Below are 19,715 nucleotides of genomic sequence, written 5' to 3' on the forward strand. Positions count from 1 at the left end.
TCTATGTGGTTGCGTTAGATATATAGTGATAATGTGTTAGGGTCTATATGGATGCATTATATATCTAGTGATAATGTGTTAAGGTCTATGTGAATGCATAAAATATCTAGTGATAATGTGTTAGGGTCTATGTGGATGCATTATATATCTAGTGATAATGTGTTAAGGTCTATGTGGATGCATAAGATATCTAGTGATAATGTGTTAGGCTATATGTGGATGCATTATATATCTAGAGATAATGTGTAGGGGTCTATGTGGATGTATTAGATATCTAGTGATAATGTGTTAGGGTCTATGTGGATGCATTAGATATCTAGCGATAATGTGTTAGGGTCCATGTGGATGCATTAGATATATACTGATAATGTGTAAGGGTCTATGTGGATGCATTAGATATATACTGATAATGTGTTAGGGTCCATGTGGATGCATTAGATATCTAGCGAAAATGTGTTAGGGTATATGTTGATGCATTAGATATATACTGATAATGTGTTAGGGTCCATGTGGATGCATTAGATATCTAGCAATTATGTGTTAGGGTATATGTGGATGCATTAGATATGTAGTGATAATGTGTTAGGGTCTATGTGAATGTATTAGATATCTTGTGATAATGTGTTAGGGGTTTTGTTGATACATTAGATATCTAGTGCTTATGTGTTAGGGTCTATTTGGATACATAAGAGATCTAGTGATAATGTTTTAGGGTCTATGTGGATGCATTATATATCGAGGGATAATGTGTTAGGGTCTATGTGGATACATTACATATCTAGTGATAATATGTTAACCCTTTACTACTTGGATACCTTTTTTCACGCATTTGTAGTCCCTTAGAAAGTAACATTTAATTAAAGACTTTCTTACTAGATCCAAATTGTAAAGGTTTCAGTTCCAACTCTTAGATACTGATGAGCAGCAAACAGAAAAAACTTGAACAGACTGCGAGTTACTTGGAGGGATAAGATAATTATCTAGCATCTGGAATAGTTATATGGTTATGCAAGATGATGTTATAGAAAAGAGACTGGTTTCTCCTTTTGATCAGTCCGTCGTGGAATTATGAATCCCCAAAGATGCCTGTAATATTCTGATGATGAGTAAATGATTGCCAATGAAATCCAAAACCACCAGTTATTTGTTTTACATAGAGATACTGTTTCAAAGTAATGGTTGTTTGATATTTAAGCACTCTTTAGTTTTATAAAAATGTTTTAGGGAATATTGTATGTGTGAGATTATGTATGATTGGTGATGTATGCTTATGGCATTTAAAGTGCTTTTCACACTTAGATATATGGTGGAATTTTCTATGAGTTAAATTGTTTAACTATTGAACATGCAGCTACTGAGAAATATAGGGTTTATACTTTTGTAATTTAATATTTTTGTGATAAATATTAGCTTTAATAAATAATAATAAAAAATAAATATATATAGATATAATAGGAATAGGAAAATGGTTATAATGTGTTGTAATTTGTATAAATTGTCTCCTTCTTTATTATACTTATTCTGTTATATTAACTCAGGATAGCGTATTATGTGAATTTGCAAAAAGACTTCGAACTTTAGAATAAGTTTATTCCAAAACTTGCATACTTCTTTGTTTAAAATAGATTGTAAGTGTGTTATGCTTTTATTAGGCAATATGATGTGAGACAGTGAACAAATTGTTAGGGACATATACACGATCGCATAGATTTATTTTAAAGCACTTGCTTAAAATTCAAGCAAAGTGGAAACAAAGCAATGCCATAAAAATATAATAAAACATAATGTTTGTGAGGCATTAAGTGCTATAGTGAACTAAAAGTATCCAGTGATGATGACAAAATCAAGGATGTCAGTGTTCTATGAGATACAAATATTCAAGTGAGTAGCTGGAAATGTGTTCATTTGAGTTTAAACCTATTTATTTATGCATAAATGCTGCTTCCAAATGCATCTATTTCTTTTTTTTAATTGCGAATATTAATAAAGACTCACTACAGAAAATGGGGGTTTAATGCATAGGCATAAAGTTTTTCCTAGATTATCATGTGCAGTTTGCACAGGCTTATAAGGTATGATACTTTCCGCTTAAACTGTGTTTTTGCTAAGGAAAAACTTCATGTAAATGCAAAATACCATAAAAGTGGAATGTCATACCTGATAAGCCTGTGACGTCTGCACACACTAACACTTTCAGTGCGGGAACCGAATTTTGAAGGCCTTTGCAAACAGTTTGGATCCAGATGAGACGCCACAGAACGTGGCGTCTCATCAGGATCCAAACTGTTTGCTATTCGGATAGTATTCTTTGAAAAAAAATCGAAGAAAATGCTAATTTTAGAAATTCAGCAGACGACATTTTAGCAGAAGACAAATTTCCCAGCATGCAAAGGGCTAATCTGGGACGACATGTTATGCACATGCAATTAATCCTTTTTACCAGAGCAAGGCTCAATTAAATTAAGTTATAATCACTATTTACTCATCTCTTTTGCTATTTAATGATTCATTTGTTTTGGATTATGTAGATGGGACTTTTGTGCTCTGCTGATTGAAGCACTGGACTTTCACTCTGGCGTTTAATTAGTTTGAATCCAAGCCAGACCTTATGGCTCGTTTGTAATCAGACATGAAATCTGTACATCCTTTCTCTTCCTACATATGATTAAATAAGGGCTTGTGCCAGATGCTTGCATAAGTATGTGCAATTATTTGTGGTGAACAGTTTAGATTGACTAACAGTACCTAGGAAAAGTTACCTGATAGAGAGATATGACTGAAATACTGTTAACCCTTTGCATGCTGGGAAATTTGTCGTCTGCTAAAATGTCGTCTGCTGAATTTCTAAAATTAGCATTTTCTTTGATTTTTTTCAAAGAATACTATCAGAATAGCAAACAGTTTGGATCCTTATGAGACGCCACGTTCTGTGGCGTCTCATCTGGATCCAAACTGTTTGCAAAGGCCTTTAAAATTCGGTTCGCGCACTGAAAGGGTTAAAAAACAGCTGCTAGAGTTTGGAGGCAAGCAACAGATATGCTACTAGGCTTGAGTTAATTTTTTATGCCCCCTTCGAAGAAGAGGGGGGTATATTGTTTTTGGCCTGCCTGTCTGTCTGTCATTGTGTGTGTCTGTACAAAACTTAAACCTTGGTTATAACTTTTGCAATATTTAAGATAGCAAATTGATATTTGGCATGCATGTGTATCTCATGGAGCTGCACATTTTGAGTGGTGAAAGGTCAAGGTCATCCTTCAAGGTCAAAGGTCAAATATATGGGTTAATATTTCGCTCAAAAGGGAGCATAGTGTTTCTCAAACACATCACTTGTTTGTATTTGCTGAACATTTGTACATAGCTACTTTAGATTCACCCTTAATCTTTATTATATTGATATGATCTCGTATGATCTCTTTTGCAGGATGAATGATGTGATTGTGAAGGTGGACAACGACAATGTGGTGAACGTGACACACAGCGAGGCGGTCGATGCTCTGAAAAGGGCTGGAAAACGGGTTGTACTGGTAAGATACTGTAAACGTATAGAAATTCGTCGGTATGAAATTTCGTGGTTTAATAAAAAACAACTAATTCGTTGACACGTAATTTCGTGGATTTCAAATAAAAAACAACTAATTCGTTGACACGTAATTTCGTGGATTTCAAATAAAAAACAACTTACCGCCATAATTATTTAAGTTTTAATAAAACAACCACAGTAATTACCAAAGACCTATTGATAGGTCTTTGTAATAACGAAGCATAATCTGCTTATCTGTGTTGACAGCAAGACTCGAGGTTAATGTGCACTGAAGCGTGAAAGTGTTTCCTATAATTGTCGATAAGAGCGATAAAGCGGCGCACTTGTGGGTCCCCACTCGCTAATTGCCATCAATGTTGTTTTAACAATATTTGTAAATCACAGCGCAATAGGTCCCCTAGTCGTAACAATTGAGTAATAAGGTCCCCAAAATACAGGTGTGAAAACTGTAATGTCTCTTTTAAGTTTAATTGGCACTAATTGACATATGTGATAAATCTTCAAACGGTTAATTTGACGATGTCCCGTAAAAGAGGATAGTCGTTGATGTAACAGTTTATATACCGTGCTTGATTATAAAAGCATTATCATCCAAACACTTATCAATAAAACAACATATCGCATTAACTTGCGTTCAAACAATGTCTCTTTCAAAATGGTTGAAAACGGGAACAGTACCGACACGTTCTCCTACTATGGCAGGATTGCCCGACCCTGCAAAGGCTTTGTCTACGACTGAAGCTTTATTAACACAGGCCGCTAACGATGCAGTAGAAGAAATGGTCATTGGACGTAAACGGAAGCGTGGGGAGTACGCTTCTTACTGTGACGAAACCAGGGCAAAAATTGCGCGTTACGTTTATTAACCATGATGAATAAAACGTATATTTACAATGATGAATAAAAAAAGAAAAACTCGCACGACTTTAGTGTTTTATTAATGCACTGGATGGCGAACAAATTGATATTTTATATAAACACACTACTTGTTATTCATACTGATTAATCATTAACATCGTAGTTCTTATCATACTAAGTAATCATAAACATCTTAGTTCAAACATATTTAATTTACAACAAATTCGTGGAAAATAACAACATTTACAATTTTGAAATATTTTAATTAGTCGAGATAAAAGTGTAATGTGACCTACTGAAGTGAAGTTACTATTACAAAAAACAAATATCTCGGACAACCGACAACAAAAGAAAATGGCGGAAATGCCATTCAAAAAAGACCGATTTCGGATTAAAATGTACCAAAAATCGTTGGTACTTGAATTCGTGGTTCGGCGGAACCACGAAATCCACGAAAATTAGTACCACACGAACTTTAATGATTTTACAGTACAGGGGCTACAATTAGAAAGCACTGGGAGTTTAGAGTAAAGCATCATCCTAATATCTGGGGACTTACAATCTTTTTTTAATTCTATGTGGAAATTCCAGCATAGTAACAATTATAATAATAATTATTATACTAATTAATAAATGATAAAAAATACACCATTAGTTAATTTGTTTTCTTATTCAAAAATCTTTGAAGATTTTGAGGCATAATACAAATAAATGATGATAATTCTGCTGCTGCTGATGATCGTCATAACAAAATGATTGAAGATGATGATGATGATGATAATGATAATAATGATGATGATGATGATGGTGATGGTGATGATGATGGTGATGGTGATGGTGATGGTGATGATGATGATGATGATGATGATGATGATGATTTCTTTTTCAGTATGTCAAGAGACTGAAGGCCCCTATTGAGAACATCGTTACCATAGAGCTCTCCAAGGGAAACAGAGGTAAGGTGTAGCTGGATCAGGGTTCTCAACCTCGATCTATGCAAACTTGGCTTCCTGCATGTGCCATCCCTGATAAGCCAGGCAGATTTTACACTTTCTGCTTTTATGGAATTTTTCAATTAAAGAAAGTTTCTTGAAAACAAAAAGCTAGTCTTTGTGGAAAGTGTTGTCACTTATTAGCTTGTGCGGACTGCACAGGCTAATCTGGGACGACACTTTACGCACATCGTTTAGCTGAGTTTTCTACCAATGATGATCCCCATATATGAAACAACTTGACACAGATCTGTGTGAAGCCCAGAATATGATGACAATAATTATATTGTATGATTACAATTACAATAGGCATGACCCTTGCCAGGTTTTGCCATAGACACTCACTATAAGCCTAAGAGTGTGTCCCCAGTGTTATGTTATTATATCAGCTATTGATGACCCTCCCACATCCCTGGTATAATGTTGTTACAGTCAAATAGTGTCGGACAGGAATTTGCAATATTGATGCACTACTCACACCTCCTGCCCTTTTATTGCCGGCTTGGAGGTTTTATAATATAAAACCTTCTTGGATGTTTTATTGTATAACACCTTCACACCCTTGCCTTTTAAGGTAACAGCTTTGGTTCCCATCAAATATTTATCTCTGTATTGTGAAATATATTGCTGTTAGATGGAATTTCTGACATCATAAAACTGTATTTCAAGAGATGTTGAGTGTTCACAATGTTAAATCCTTACATGCATCATTTGAAAGGCCAATGCCCATAATGCAGGACAGTAAATTTGCTGCCGAAATCCTTGTATTTTGATGTTACAGCAAATCTGATGAAAACAAATGGTGTTGTGGGTATGACAACCATATGAATGCCCTAGCCGATGTATGGCCAAGAATTCGTCAATGTTTTAGCCCTTTGTGATCGTCACTGCCCATATTCAATCTGTAAGAGTGGCTCTAGGTCAATTATTTTTTCAGCCAATTGTATGTGTGATTCCTGAACTCTGTCAAGCTTGCCAAAAGGGATGAAAGTTTAAGCGATTATGTTGAAAAATGAATGTTATGATAGAAAATGACACTTTCAAAGTAAAAGAAATAAACGAATGCATACAAAATTAATTTAGATTTTTATGTTAAGTGTCTTTGGTTCCAGGCTTGGGCTTCAGCATAGCAGGTGGCATTGGGAACCAGCACATTCCAGGGGATGATGGGATATTTGTTACCAAGGTGATCGAGGGCGGAGCAGCAGAGCAAGATGGCCGTCTTGCAGTTGGTGACAGACTTGTGGCTGTACGTTGAGCAGTTTATATTTTGTTGTAAGAGTTTTAAAAATATGAAAAATGATCATCAGAACATGTATAGAGAATTGGAGGTGACTAAGATAATGCAAAGATAATCATATGAGGCTTAGATTAGTGTGGGCTTTTAAACTTGTTGCACAGCTTTTTACTGACCCGGTATGTTTTGAGATAGGGTCAGTACACTTATACATGCATATTATTTTTGCTGAGACTGCATCACGTGGTATGGGTTCCTTAAGAAGTCATTTAACTTATATAGAATGTGTCACATATATTTACCAAAGCATATTATTTCTAGCACACATTCTACTTTTGATGTTTTTGTCAATTTAATAAGATATTCAAAATGTGGAAAGCTTTGAATTTCTATTCTAGTGAAGTTGCAAGGCACAATGCTGTTGAAGATATAGTGTCTTACTTGTGAAAAGCAGGTCAAAGTTTTGATAGACACAAAGAAAAACAATATGGTGATCTTTCCAAAGATGCCAAGTACTGGTTCTTCCCATAAGACTGTCTAAACAATGCAATCAAGTAAAAATAACTAATTAAAAACCCCGCACAACACAAATCACTTTGAAACTTAAAAGGAAAATGGGGATGGTGCAAACTCAAGACCAACTTTTGGTTAGAATATCTTTAGAGGTACTGCATTTTTGTTTTGCTGGAAAAAATATGTTTTAACAATTTGTATTGAAGAATATAAACAAAAATATGTTTAAACTATAAAAAGGGAAAATATAAACACAAACTATGTTTACACCTTAGAAATAGAAGAATAATTAAGAAAAAAATGTTTGAGTTGTTGATAGTGAAAGGGACATGCAGAAAAAATGTTTTAAACCATTTTAAATGAAAAAAAATGTCTTGATTATTAAAAGTGAAGAATATATACACAAAATACGTTAAAACTAGGTACAATGAAGAACCATATAAACAAAAAATTTGCTTGAACCATTGAAAGTTAAGAATATAAACAATACATATGTTTAAAACATTTGAAGTGAAGAATACCTTGATATGCCTGATGAATATTGGCAAACATCAATCCTTTAGATTATTACTTATAGTGATAACTTGTTCTATAACTTAATATATAACCTATGAAAACGAAACAGAAAAATGGTGCTCTTGCAATAGCACCCTTATCTACCTGATTCATATTGCATTTCCATCTATAGTTAACTCCTGCATGGAACAGAACTCTCATACGCATCATAGATGCTTGTGTTCTGATCCACTAAAGGTAATAATAGTTTTTGATATGCATGATGCTATGTATTAGATTCCGAACCAATTAATGTGTTAAAACTAATCCCTCCTGACAGGTGAACAACACCAACCTGGAAAACGTGAGCCACGACGAGGCTGTGGCTGCCCTCAAGGCCACGTCTGAACACGTGGTGCTCACCGTGGCCAAGTCCTTCATTCCAGCCCTGCCCGACAGTGAGCCGCCCCAGATCCCTCCTCCAGGTAACAAGAAACAAGGTTGAGAAATGTGAGCCCAGGGGTGTTAATTTTGCTCCTGTCAGCTGATTTCGTCCCTTTAAATGTCAAACTTATTTTTAGCTCACCTGTCACGAAGCTTATGTGACCGTGTGATGTCCGGCGTCCGTTGTGTTTGCGTGTGTGCGTGCGTCCGTCAACAATTTGTTTGTGTAGACAGTAGAGGTCACAGTTTTCATCCAATCTTTATGAAATTTGGTCAGAATGTTTATCTTGATGAAATCTGGGTTGGGATTGTATTTGGGTCATCTGGGGTCAAAAACTAGGTCACTAGGTCAAAAACTAGGTCACTAGGTGAAATAATAGAAAAGCCTTGTATAGACTAAAGAGGTTGCAGTTTTAATCCAATCTTTATGAAATTTGGTCAGAATGTTTATCTTGATGAAATCTGGGTTGGGATTGTATTTGGGTCATCTTGGGTCAACAACTAGGTCACTAGGTCAAATAATAGAAAAACCTTGTGTAGACGATAGAGGTCACAGTTTTCATCCAATCTTCATGAAATTTGGTCAGAATGTTTGTCTTGATGAAATCTGGGTTGGGATTGTATTTGGATCACCTGGGGTCAAAAACTAGGTCAATAGGTCAAATATTAGAAAAACCTTGTGTAGACAATAGAGGTCACAGTTTTCATCCAATCTTTTTGAAACTTGGTCAGAATGTTTATCTTCATGAAAACTGGGTTGCGATAGTATTTGGTTAGTCAGGTGAGTGATTTAGGGCCATCATGGCCCTCTTGTATAAATAGTTATAAACTTTGCTGGATCTATATACAAACAAAGAGTTCAGTTGAAATCTGTAAGGTAGGACATTTTTCTCCCCTGAGTTGAGAACCGAGGCCGGGTTCTGGAAAATCCGTGCTAAATGCATGTTTGTAAAATGTCCTCCCAGATTATCATGTGAAGTCCACATGGGCTAATCAGAGACGGCACTTTCTGCCTAGACCAAATTTTCTGGGGGTTTGTTTAGAACGGACTTCCTTTAAATGGAAAATTACATTTAAGCAGAAAGATAAGTCAGGCGAGACAAAGGATCACATGAGGAGGGAAAAAATGTTTTTAAAAAGCAATAAATAATGTTCAATGTTGGTTTCTTACACTGGTAAAGACCATTATTTCCATGAATCATTTTAGTAATTTATCCTTTAAAAAAGATTGTATATAACAATTTAAAGATATAGATACAACAATTCAAAATGCCAATGACAAGTTTAATGAAAGAACATGTACAAAAAGTCAATAGTTTTGACTGACAACAATAATTTTTTTTGTTGTTGTTTAAGGTGAAAATTGGCATCTGTGGAATCTGTATGGAAAATAATATTTTTTGCCTTAGTAGCAAATACATGTATATGAAGACCTTGTTTATACAACAGTGATAGTCTCATTTTCCAAGGATTCTCATTTACTCATATATATATATATATATATATATATATATATATATATATATATATATATATATATATATATATATATATATATATACATGCATTAGAAAATTAATCATGATTATCAGTAACCGGTGGTTAACCTAATAAACAACTTTGCCCTGGTAATCAAAACCAGTACGTTATTGCCTAAAATAATAATAGGTGTGCACCAGGTAATCAAAGCTAGTAAAAGAATTGTTATGTTGAGTTTCTTGTCCTTGTTGCTTTTATCTTATCAACTAGAATACTCCATCCCGTAGCATGTGTATCTCATTAAGCACTAAATAAGCATGAACATTTTTTGTGTGGTTGAAATAATATTTATTTAAGGTTTATGCTTGATGTATGAAATGATTTCTATTATAGAGGAAAAACCAGAAAAACCTCATAAACCAGTTGTTGCCCCAAAGCCTGTCCAATCAGTGACATCCACTCCGAAAAGCTTTGCTTCATCACCCTCGTCAAGGCCACCAGCTCACTATGATGAAGATCCAACCAGGTAAAAGCATCCCTAGTAACAACCGCTCCCATTGGTGCATGCGATGATGGAGAGTTTTAAGCAGCAATTTCATTGGTGGAAACCTTTGCTTTGTTTTGTTCATCGTGTTAGTGTTGCCAGATTTCAAAATGATTCTTTGTTTGTGAATTGCATGTGTTTATTTTGACCAAAATTGTGTATTTTGTGGTATTATCACTTAAGTATTGGATTCAAAATGTAAAAATGCAGTTAAATTTATAAGGGAAGCTATAGAATACATCACACATTTCTTCATGAGGTTGCCTTATATGACTGAAACTTAAAAACAATATTTTTCTAATTTAACGGAATTTATAAAATACAGTCACGAAAGTCAACATAAATGATACTAAAAATACATCACTTTAGTAACATATTTGGTCAAAGTTAGTGGAAATTTTGCAAGATCAATAATTTATTGGTTACATTGGCAAGAGCAATAATAGATTTAGTACTGTTCTGTTATGTTAGCATTGAAATCAAGTTTCTGATGGACATTTGCACATTTTGGTTCCAAGAAGTGGTCAATGAGTTTGCTATGTTTAGCTAGTTGCTTGTATGTAAGTAAAATCTTGTGCTGCCAATAGCAATGTTTATTCATGCTTTTAGGTAGTTGTAAAGAGGATTGAAGTCAAATTAAAATTAAAAATAAAAGTATCACATTGAACAACAAAAAATGGTGTTTTACCAAGTACCTAATTAGTCAGCAAGTTGTATTTGTCTTATATTAACTTATGGGATGCATTATTGATTATTGATGTAAACACTCTCTGATTTTGTGTTATATTTTTACATATTCTTATTTCATACATACATGATTGGCCTCTTCATAAACAACACATTAGATTTTTCAGCATAAACTTATTTTTTACTTTATTGAAAGCATACACAACTTATTTTTGTACTTTTATTACATATTTTTCATTATTCACTTATGCATATTTGGTTGTACCAATTATTTATTGTAGATATTTATTCTCAAAAGCGTTAGTGAGCAGGTATTTTGCAAATTCAAAGAAAATTGTAGAAAATACATGTAATGCATTGGCTTTAATACATATCAGTTATTATTTTATATGTTGTTTGCATCAGGTACTGTGTTTTCCAGTTTGAATGATGAATGCCATGTATTGCATGATGTATACAAATCAATCCCATAGTCATCCATTATACTGGCTTTAAATTCCAACCATTTTGCAAGAACAATGACTCATATTGCAACTACTTTACAAATATTTGAACACATAAGATTTTATGCTTAAAATATATCACAACTAACTGGCATTTGCATTTATTTTTCCCTTCAAATGAGCAACTTTATATTTTTATTCCCATTTGCTTGGTGTTTGGCATGTCTTTTTATTTTATAATTCATACATTAGCAATAATAAAAAAATACCAAAAAAATACGTATGGATTTTGTATTGTATATTGTTCCTTACCTTTGTTAAATACATGTCTATGTGTGTGTGAAATCTGACATTTTTGTTTTTATTTGTGGTTGCTTTTATCCAATGCAAATTCTGTGTTGTCATAGAAACATGCATACTCATTATTGAATGTACTGTTTTGCTAATGAAACATATTATTTATATCTCATGTGTGTGTCATATCAGCTCATAGTATGTTAACAAAAGAAAATCAATTTCATTTTTGTTCAGTTTCCACCATTCCACATAAAATTGTCAACTAGCCACATAGCTCAGTGTATATTATTTGTGTTTTGTGTTTGTTCTTATTATATGGGCTTGTATTATATTTTAACATTTTATTAGATATCTAGTATTTTTATAATATACGCATTTAAATAAAATTATTACGGAAGATTGGTGTCAGTTTTACTTTCACCCATTATCTATTCATACTATGAGCTGGTTTTATTTACTATTCTTTCTATTGTAAGATAAAAAAGAAAACATGTTTTAAAAGTTATTTGAATTGTTATTTCAAAAGTAGTTTCTATTTATACAACTAAATCACATGTTTTGGTTGTAATCTGTTCTCAAATCGTTTTTGTAATTCACCAAAGATACCACTTTAGCCTCTCTCAGGGAAAACTGGGCTTAACCCATTTATGCCAAGTGGACTCTCCCATCCTTCTAAATTGGATCAATTTATTTCCAAAATTAGGGATGTCTAGTATATTTATTTATATTTTTAGAATCTTACTTACTGAAATTCCTTTAAGCAAACAGCATAGACCCAGATGAGACGCCGCATCATGCGGCGTCTCATCTGGGTCTACGCTGTTTGCAAAGTCCCTTTTTCAGGACGCTAGGCATAAACGGGTTAATTAATGCATGTGCGTAAAAAGTTGTCCCAGATTAGCCTGTGCAGTTCTCACAGGCTAAAGAGGTTCAACAGTTTCCATCTACATTTGATTTTTGTGTAGAAGACACTTCCTTTAAACAAACAATTCCATAAAAGAGAAAAGTGGACTCCACTGGCTAATCTTGGACATTTTATGCACATGCAATAAGCCCGTGTTCCCAGACCACGTCTCATTAAGAGATTCTGTTCAGTAACGAGACCAACGTTGTTTATGATGAATGTGGATGCTTAAAAAAACTTGCTTATTTTTATTTTTTGGCTGTAATTCAATCCAATATTTTAACCCTTTAACACTCAGAAGCAAAGTTAAAATGGCTATCTGCAAACAGCATAAAACCAGGACAGCATACGAGTAACTCACAGTCTGTTCAGGTTTTATGCTGTTTGCTGCTCATCAGTATCTAAGGGTAATAGATGAAGCCATAAAAACTTGAATGAAGTAAGAATGGTCTTTAATTAAATAAAACTTTCTAACGGACTACAAATGCGTAAAAATATGTATCTAAGTGGTAAAGGGTCAAAGCAATTGAATCCTCTGGCTCAAATGTTTATTAACAATTAAACAAAATGATTGTTCTGAATTTTTATACAATTTTACAAAATTTACAAAACATTTTACCGTATCATGAAAATCATATCAAACTAAAAAATTTACTTAATGATGTTAATAGTATTTATAACTAATACATTAGCTTGTTAGATTCTAGATATACACCTTATTATAGCCTGTGACAGTTGTTGAGAGGGTATTCTCAATTCACAACGGATGTCTGCCTGTCCATAGACACAAACCTGTCGGACAAAGTACCCTACACTTTTCAAAATACAACTTTTAAACTTGCATCAATTTGTCCTTTCATTATAAAGTTGTGTTTAAGCTGCAACTTTAATTATCCTATGTTAAAATTTCTGAACCCTTTAACACTTAGATAAGCACTTTGAAGTGTTTGTAGTCTCTTCATTTCCAACCCTTAGATATTGATGAGCAGCAAACAGCATCACCTAAAGTACAGACTGCTAGTTACTATCAGGCTGTTCTGTTTTATGCTGCATATAGACATTTTCATTTTGCTTTTGACTCTTTCAGTGCGGGAACCGAATTTTGAAGGCCTTTGCAAACAGTTTGGATCCAGATGAGACGCCACAGAACGTGGCGTCTCATCTGGATCCAAACTGTTTGCTATTCTGATAGTATTCTTTGAAAAAAATTTGAAGAAAATGCTAATTTTAGAAATTCAGCAGACGACATTTTAGCAGACGACAAATTTCCCAGCATGCAAAGGGTTATGGGGGAAAGGGTTATGTTGGGCCTCATTTTCAACTTTGATATTCATTATCATGAGAACATGATTATGACAAATTTCTACATATTGCTACATGCTACTTTTGGGGGTATTCAAATAAACAAATAATCGAGGGATATCATTAACAAAGCCATATGCATTTTAGGATAGTTATATGCATTTTAATGTTGTGAGTTCGTAGAATAGAGATCATCAACACAGAATTTACGTAGAAAATATACAGCATTAATCGACAGTCCATTCATTTCCGACCTGTTCCAGCCAGCTTAGAAGAGTTCATTTAAAGGTCTATACTTGGTGCTGAAAAATACAAGGGAATTGAGTTTTTATTGCATGCAGTTTTCTTGGCAGTGACTTTATGTTACATTAAACATGCTAAAATGAAACATCATTGTTCACACATGTGGAACCCAATATAAAAATACATATAATAATTCCTGATAAACTGTATTTATCAAAAGAAAAATACATGTACATATTTTATGAAAAATGTGGACATTTCTTCCTCTCAGACGTGTAAATTTTCTGCATCAAACAATATGTCGCCAGCGCTGGAAACCATATGGAAGGAATGCCCGCAATTATAGTAGCCTACCAGTGCCTATGATGGACCAACTGCTTTATGTCATGAATATATATCATTTAACCCTTTCCCACTCAGAAGCAAAGTGAAAATGGCTAAGTGCAAACAGCATAAAACCAGAACAACATGCGAGTAACCGGCAGTCTGTTCAGGTTTTATGCTGTTTGCTACTGATCAGTATCTAAGGTTTGGAGTTTAAGCCTGCAAAACATGAATCTAGTAAGAAAGGTAGAAAATTCAATTGAACTTTCTAAGGGGCTACAAATGCCTGAAAATACATATCTAAGTGGTAAAGGGTTAACAATTGAAGTTGGAGACCGGGAATATTGGAGTTGATTTGTTTGTTTATTGGTCCAACTGTCCACATAAAATTTTCCAAGTTTGTGGAGCTAACAACTTCTCTCATGCATTTAAATTAAAACTTCAAACATGTCACCGTGAAGTCAAGATGTGCAATACACTACTTTGATGTCAAATAAACCACTCATCCCTGAGTTGTTTGCCCTTGAACATAGCTCACTTGGGTGCTTGGGTATTTGTCAGAATTTTAAGAGCTCTTGTTATATCTATGATTAAGATGTTAAGATTTATTTTTTTTCTTAGTTTACAGGGGTGTGATTTTTTCCACCTTTCAGCTGCTTTCCTCCATTTCTATAAAAAACAAGTTTTACGAAAACTTACTAACTTTGCTTGATCTATGTACAAATGAAGAGTTTAGTTGAACCCTGTAAGGGTGCTGGGGCATTTTGCTCATAATTACAATCCCATATGCTGTTAAAAAACGATTTTCAATATAACACCATTGATTAGATACAGTATTTTATCATGCCAGAGAATATCTTCCGTGTTTCAGACAAGAACTCATTCGACCTGATGAAATCCGAAAAGATATGCCAAAGTAGGTGTTGACTAACACTTAACGTACCCTTTATAACTTTCCTAGTAGAAGTAGCGCTTTACTCATCAACTGTTATATTAATGTGTTTTTCCATTGTTGTTATGCCCCCCTTCAAAGAAGGTGGTCATAGAGCAGTTGCACTGTCAGTCTGTATATGTCTAAGTGAAATTTCCTGGCTCGGTCCTAACTTTGCCATTTATAGGTGTATTGTGTAATAACTTGGCACAAATATCAATCATCATAAGACCATGTGTAGCTCTTTATCTTGTCACCCTACCTCAAAGGTCAAGGTCACTTAAAAGTTTAAGGTCAAATTTGGCCATGAAACTGCTTCAAAAATCCTGTCTGGTCCATAACTTTGCCATATATTAATTGATTTTACAATAATTGGAAAAGATGTAAGTCGTGTGTCACCAAAAATGATTGTCCATGCCATAACTTTAAAAAATGGACTTTGAGCTGTTCACAAATGCAATCCATCATGAGACAATGTGTTGTAACACATGCTTCCATAGCTCATTGGTCAAAATCATAGTTATGGATTCGAAGGGCAAATTTGGCCCTAAAATACTACTGACTTGTAAGAGGTGATGGCATTTTGTGTGTAAAACCCCTCTTCCTACCTCAGAGGTCAAGGTCACACTTAGAGGTCAAATATCAAAGTTTGGCTTTAAAACAGATTGTTCAGGCTGTAACCTTGTTATTCATGCAATTAAAAGAAAACTTACCACAAATTACCGCCATGAGGATACTGAGTGACGCATTTATTACGTTATTATTCTAAGGTCACACTCAGAGGTAATAAATTTGCCATAAACAGCTTGTTTCTTACATAAGTAGAGTTTTGGGACAAAAGGGGAATGTGGAGGTACATGTGCTCTATGGACACATCTTGTTCCTTGTTTCTCTAACCACCAAAGTTTAATGTTGCAGTTTTCATAGAAATAAATAATGTAAAAAATGAGATCAATTCAGTTGCTATGTTTTTAGCTCACCTGAGCTTTTGCAGTCGCCTTATGTCCAGCGTCAGTTGACGTGTGTTGTCAGTGTTTCCAACTTTTAGTCTATTGCCACTCTGGAGGCCACATTTTCATCCAATCTTTATGAAATTAATTGAATCTGGGTCACAAGGCGTCTAGGTAAAAAACTAGGTCACCAGGAAAAATCTTCCAAAAACCTTTGAAGAAATCTAGAAGCCACATGTATGACTTAATCCAGATGAAACTTGGTCTCAATATTTATCTGACCAATATCTAGACCGAGATTGTATCTGAGTCATGTTGTCCAGAAAATAGGTCAACAGGTCAAATCTTAGGAAAAAACATGTTTCCACATAATGACTCAATCTTGATGTGGTATGGTCAGATTGTTTATTTTGACAAGATCTAGGCCAAATTTATAATCTGGGTCACAAAGCATCTAAAAACCTTGTAACCTCTCTTGAGGCCACATTTATGACTCAGTTTAAAAAAAAAAAATGGTAAAAATGTTTTGTTTTCGATATCTAAATCAAGTTTGAATCTTGGTCTAATACCTTCAAAATTTTGTTCACTGCAGGGTCAAAAAAGTTACCACTCTAGTGTCCAAATTTATGATATAATCTTGACTAAATTTAGTCAGAATGTTAATATTGACAATATCTAGGCTGAGTTTGAATCGGGGTGTTATGAGACCAAAATCTAGGTCGCCAGGTCAAATCTAAGAAAAACATTTATATTTTTTATAGCAGCATCATTTATGACTCAATCTTTATGAAACTTGATCAGAATGTTTATCTTGACAATATCAAGGCCAATTAGGAATCTCAGTCCCTTTAGTCCAAAAACAAGGTCAGCATGTCAATTTTTGAAAAATTCTTCTCTGGTTGCCACATTTATATGCAAAAATATGCAGGTTGAGAGTGAATCTTGGATCATGATACAAAAACTAGGTCACACAATCAAATAACTCAATATTTATGAAACATGTGAAGAATGTTTATCTTGCCAATATTAAGGTCGAGTTTGATTCTTGGTGACTTTGGCACGCCCAAAAACTAGGTCACCAGGTCCATTGTTGGCTATGTGTGTGCCTTAAGTCAGGTGAGCGCCTCAGAACCATCATGGCCCTCTTTTTACAAATAGGTTGCTCTGTCCCAGGAATTGATTTGATTGCAGCCATTGGTAATTTGAGCACTGGTGTTGATTTATTATCTATAGGTTATTTTTGCATTTTGTAGTTTGAAACCATAACATATTATTTGCCTCTCAAATTCTTTCTACGTTCTTGTTACAAACCCTTGATATAATATATGTAGCAATAAAAAAAAGATAATCATTCAGTTGGGATTTTACTGGTTATTGAATCCTGAGGTGTAATGACATAAAAAAAACAATTGGACATATATACTTGCAAAGAACACACTTATTGGATATATTGATTTTTTTTGTAAACCTGACTTTCATGCAGCCCCAAGGAAAGATTGCTCAAAATCACAGGAGCAAACATGCATGTCGTTTAATCAAAATACATGTCAGTGTTTTTATCAGGAAATAGTAACACTATTAAGGCTGAAATATATCATAGACTGTTCAAATATCCCAACAAAAGTGGTGATAAATTGTTTATTAAAAATAGGGAAATTAATGTAACTTCTGGCTCATTAAAAATCATCACACCTGCATCACTGTTCCCCGACAGGTGCCCCATAGCTACATTGTGTGATGTGTTGTGTGTTTGTTTGATGTTTGTTTTGTTGTTGTTTTTTGCCAGTGTATCTTTGCTGTGTCTAACTGTTTCTAGCAAGGGGTAGGGATATAAATGATGCCAGAATCATTTTGTGCAGTGGTGTTGATGTTTTTGTGTATCAGTCTCTATTTTCCTCAACATTTTTTTTTCAGTTTATTGCACTCACTTCATGAGCCTTTATATGTGAGAATCCGCGCAGAAATTTTCTTGCCAAATCCTCAAAACTTTGTTTTAATAGATAGCATTATTTGTTTTAATCGAAAATCTGATTTAAAAATATTAGAAGTGCTTTAAAGTCTGATTATGGTGAATGACAATCATCTTTTTTTTATGCCCCCTTTCGAAGAAAAAGGGGCATATAGTGATCGGACAGTCTGTCTGTCTGTCCGTCTTTCCGTCACACTTTGCATTTAGGTTTCGAAAAATGCTCAAAACTTCTATGTCCCTTGAGATATAACCTTCATATTTGGTATGCATGTGTATATAGACAAGGTCTTTCCATACGCACAATTTTTTTTACCCGTGTGACCTTGACCTTGAACTTAGGGTACGCGTTTAGGTTTCGAAATCTGCATTTAGGTTTCGAAAAATGCTCATAACTTCTATGTCCCTTGAGATATAACCTTCATATTTGGTATGCATGTGTATATGGACAAGGCCTTTCCATACGCGCACAAATTTTGACCCCTGTGACCTTGACCTTGAACTTAGGGTCCGCGTTTAGGTTTCGAAATTTGCGTTTAGGTTTCGAAAAATGCTCATAACTTCTATGTCCCTTTAGATATAACCTTCATATTTGGTATGCATGTGTATATGGACAAGGCCTTTTCATACGCACACAAATTTTGACCCCTATGACCTTGACCTTGAAGTTAGGGTCCGCATTAAGGTTTCGAAATCTGCGTTTAGGTTTTGAAAAATGCTCATAAATTCTATGTCCCTTGAGATATAACCTTCATATTTGGTATGCATGTGTATATGGACAAGGCCTTTCCATACGCACACAAATTTTGACCCCTGTGACCTTGACCTTGAACTTAGGGTCCGCGTTTAGGTTTCAAAATCTGCGTTGAGGTTTCGAAAAAAGCTCATAACTTCTATCAAGCGTTTATAGGGGGCATAAATCATCCTATGGTGACAGCTCTTGTAAATAACATTTTTTACTAGCAGCAGAAAACTGATTTGCATGTTTGAATTGTGACACCCATTTTGGGACTTTGCGAGTGCCAAATTCAAGCCCTGGTTTGGTTGGTATTTAATGTATTGTTATATCTTATATTAACAAGACCCATAAAAAGCAGGACGGGTTAGCCCAATAGGTTAATTGCTGACCTGTTAATGTGTATTTCCTGAATTCCCTCCCAGGCCAAACTATATGGTGTGATCATGGCATGTGTGGAGATCTGAAATAATGTATGCACCTTTCTACCCAAACCTCTGATTCAAGTAGATCATTTGTAAGTTTCTGTCAAATAAATAAACTAAGTATTGGTAAAACACTAAAATTGGCTAAGTTTGCCAGGGGAAGTGTGTGTATGTTAATTGACTGAAATAGTAATAGACATGAAAAAATGAAACAAACAGATTGAATGTCAGTTTTAGGCAATAACTACATCTAATAAATCAGTAACAATGGATTTACGTTTTCTGCTATATGTCTGTGCTGTTTCACTTGATACTAATGGAAAAACAAGTCAGAGCTTTCTCTTCATAACAGCTTAGTTCTGGGAAAAGTGTGCTTAATGAATGTGATTTATGTGTTGTCCCAG

The 19,715-nt window shown here is 34.4% G+C and overlaps 1 protein-coding gene across 4 annotated transcripts in view; it reads left to right on the forward strand.

Moving 5' to 3' along the window:
• LOC127833318 (disks large homolog 1-like) overlaps nucleotides 1-19,715 on the forward strand; it is a 187,099-nt gene that overhangs the window by 102,727 nt on the left and 64,657 nt on the right. For 2 of the 4 annotated variants that reach the window (XM_052358495.1, XM_052358497.1), the window contains exons 8-13: nucleotides 3,422-3,524; nucleotides 5,289-5,355; nucleotides 6,504-6,640; nucleotides 7,977-8,121; nucleotides 9,953-10,085; nucleotides 15,175-15,219. In XM_052358495.1, the coding sequence (XP_052214455.1) occupies nucleotides 3,422-3,524; nucleotides 5,289-5,355; nucleotides 6,504-6,640; nucleotides 7,977-8,121; nucleotides 9,953-10,085; nucleotides 15,175-15,219 (630 nt within the window). The remainder of the gene's footprint in view (nucleotides 1-3,421; nucleotides 3,525-5,288; nucleotides 5,356-6,503; nucleotides 6,641-7,976; nucleotides 8,122-9,952; nucleotides 10,086-15,174; nucleotides 15,220-19,715) is intronic. The other 2 variants (XM_052358496.1, XM_052358498.1) reach the window with 1 other exon arrangement.

Source organism: Dreissena polymorpha, chromosome 6, assembly GCF_020536995.1.
Source record: "Dreissena polymorpha isolate Duluth1 chromosome 6, UMN_Dpol_1.0, whole genome shotgun sequence".
Taxonomy (NCBI): domain Eukaryota; kingdom Metazoa; phylum Mollusca; class Bivalvia; order Myida; family Dreissenidae; genus Dreissena; species Dreissena polymorpha.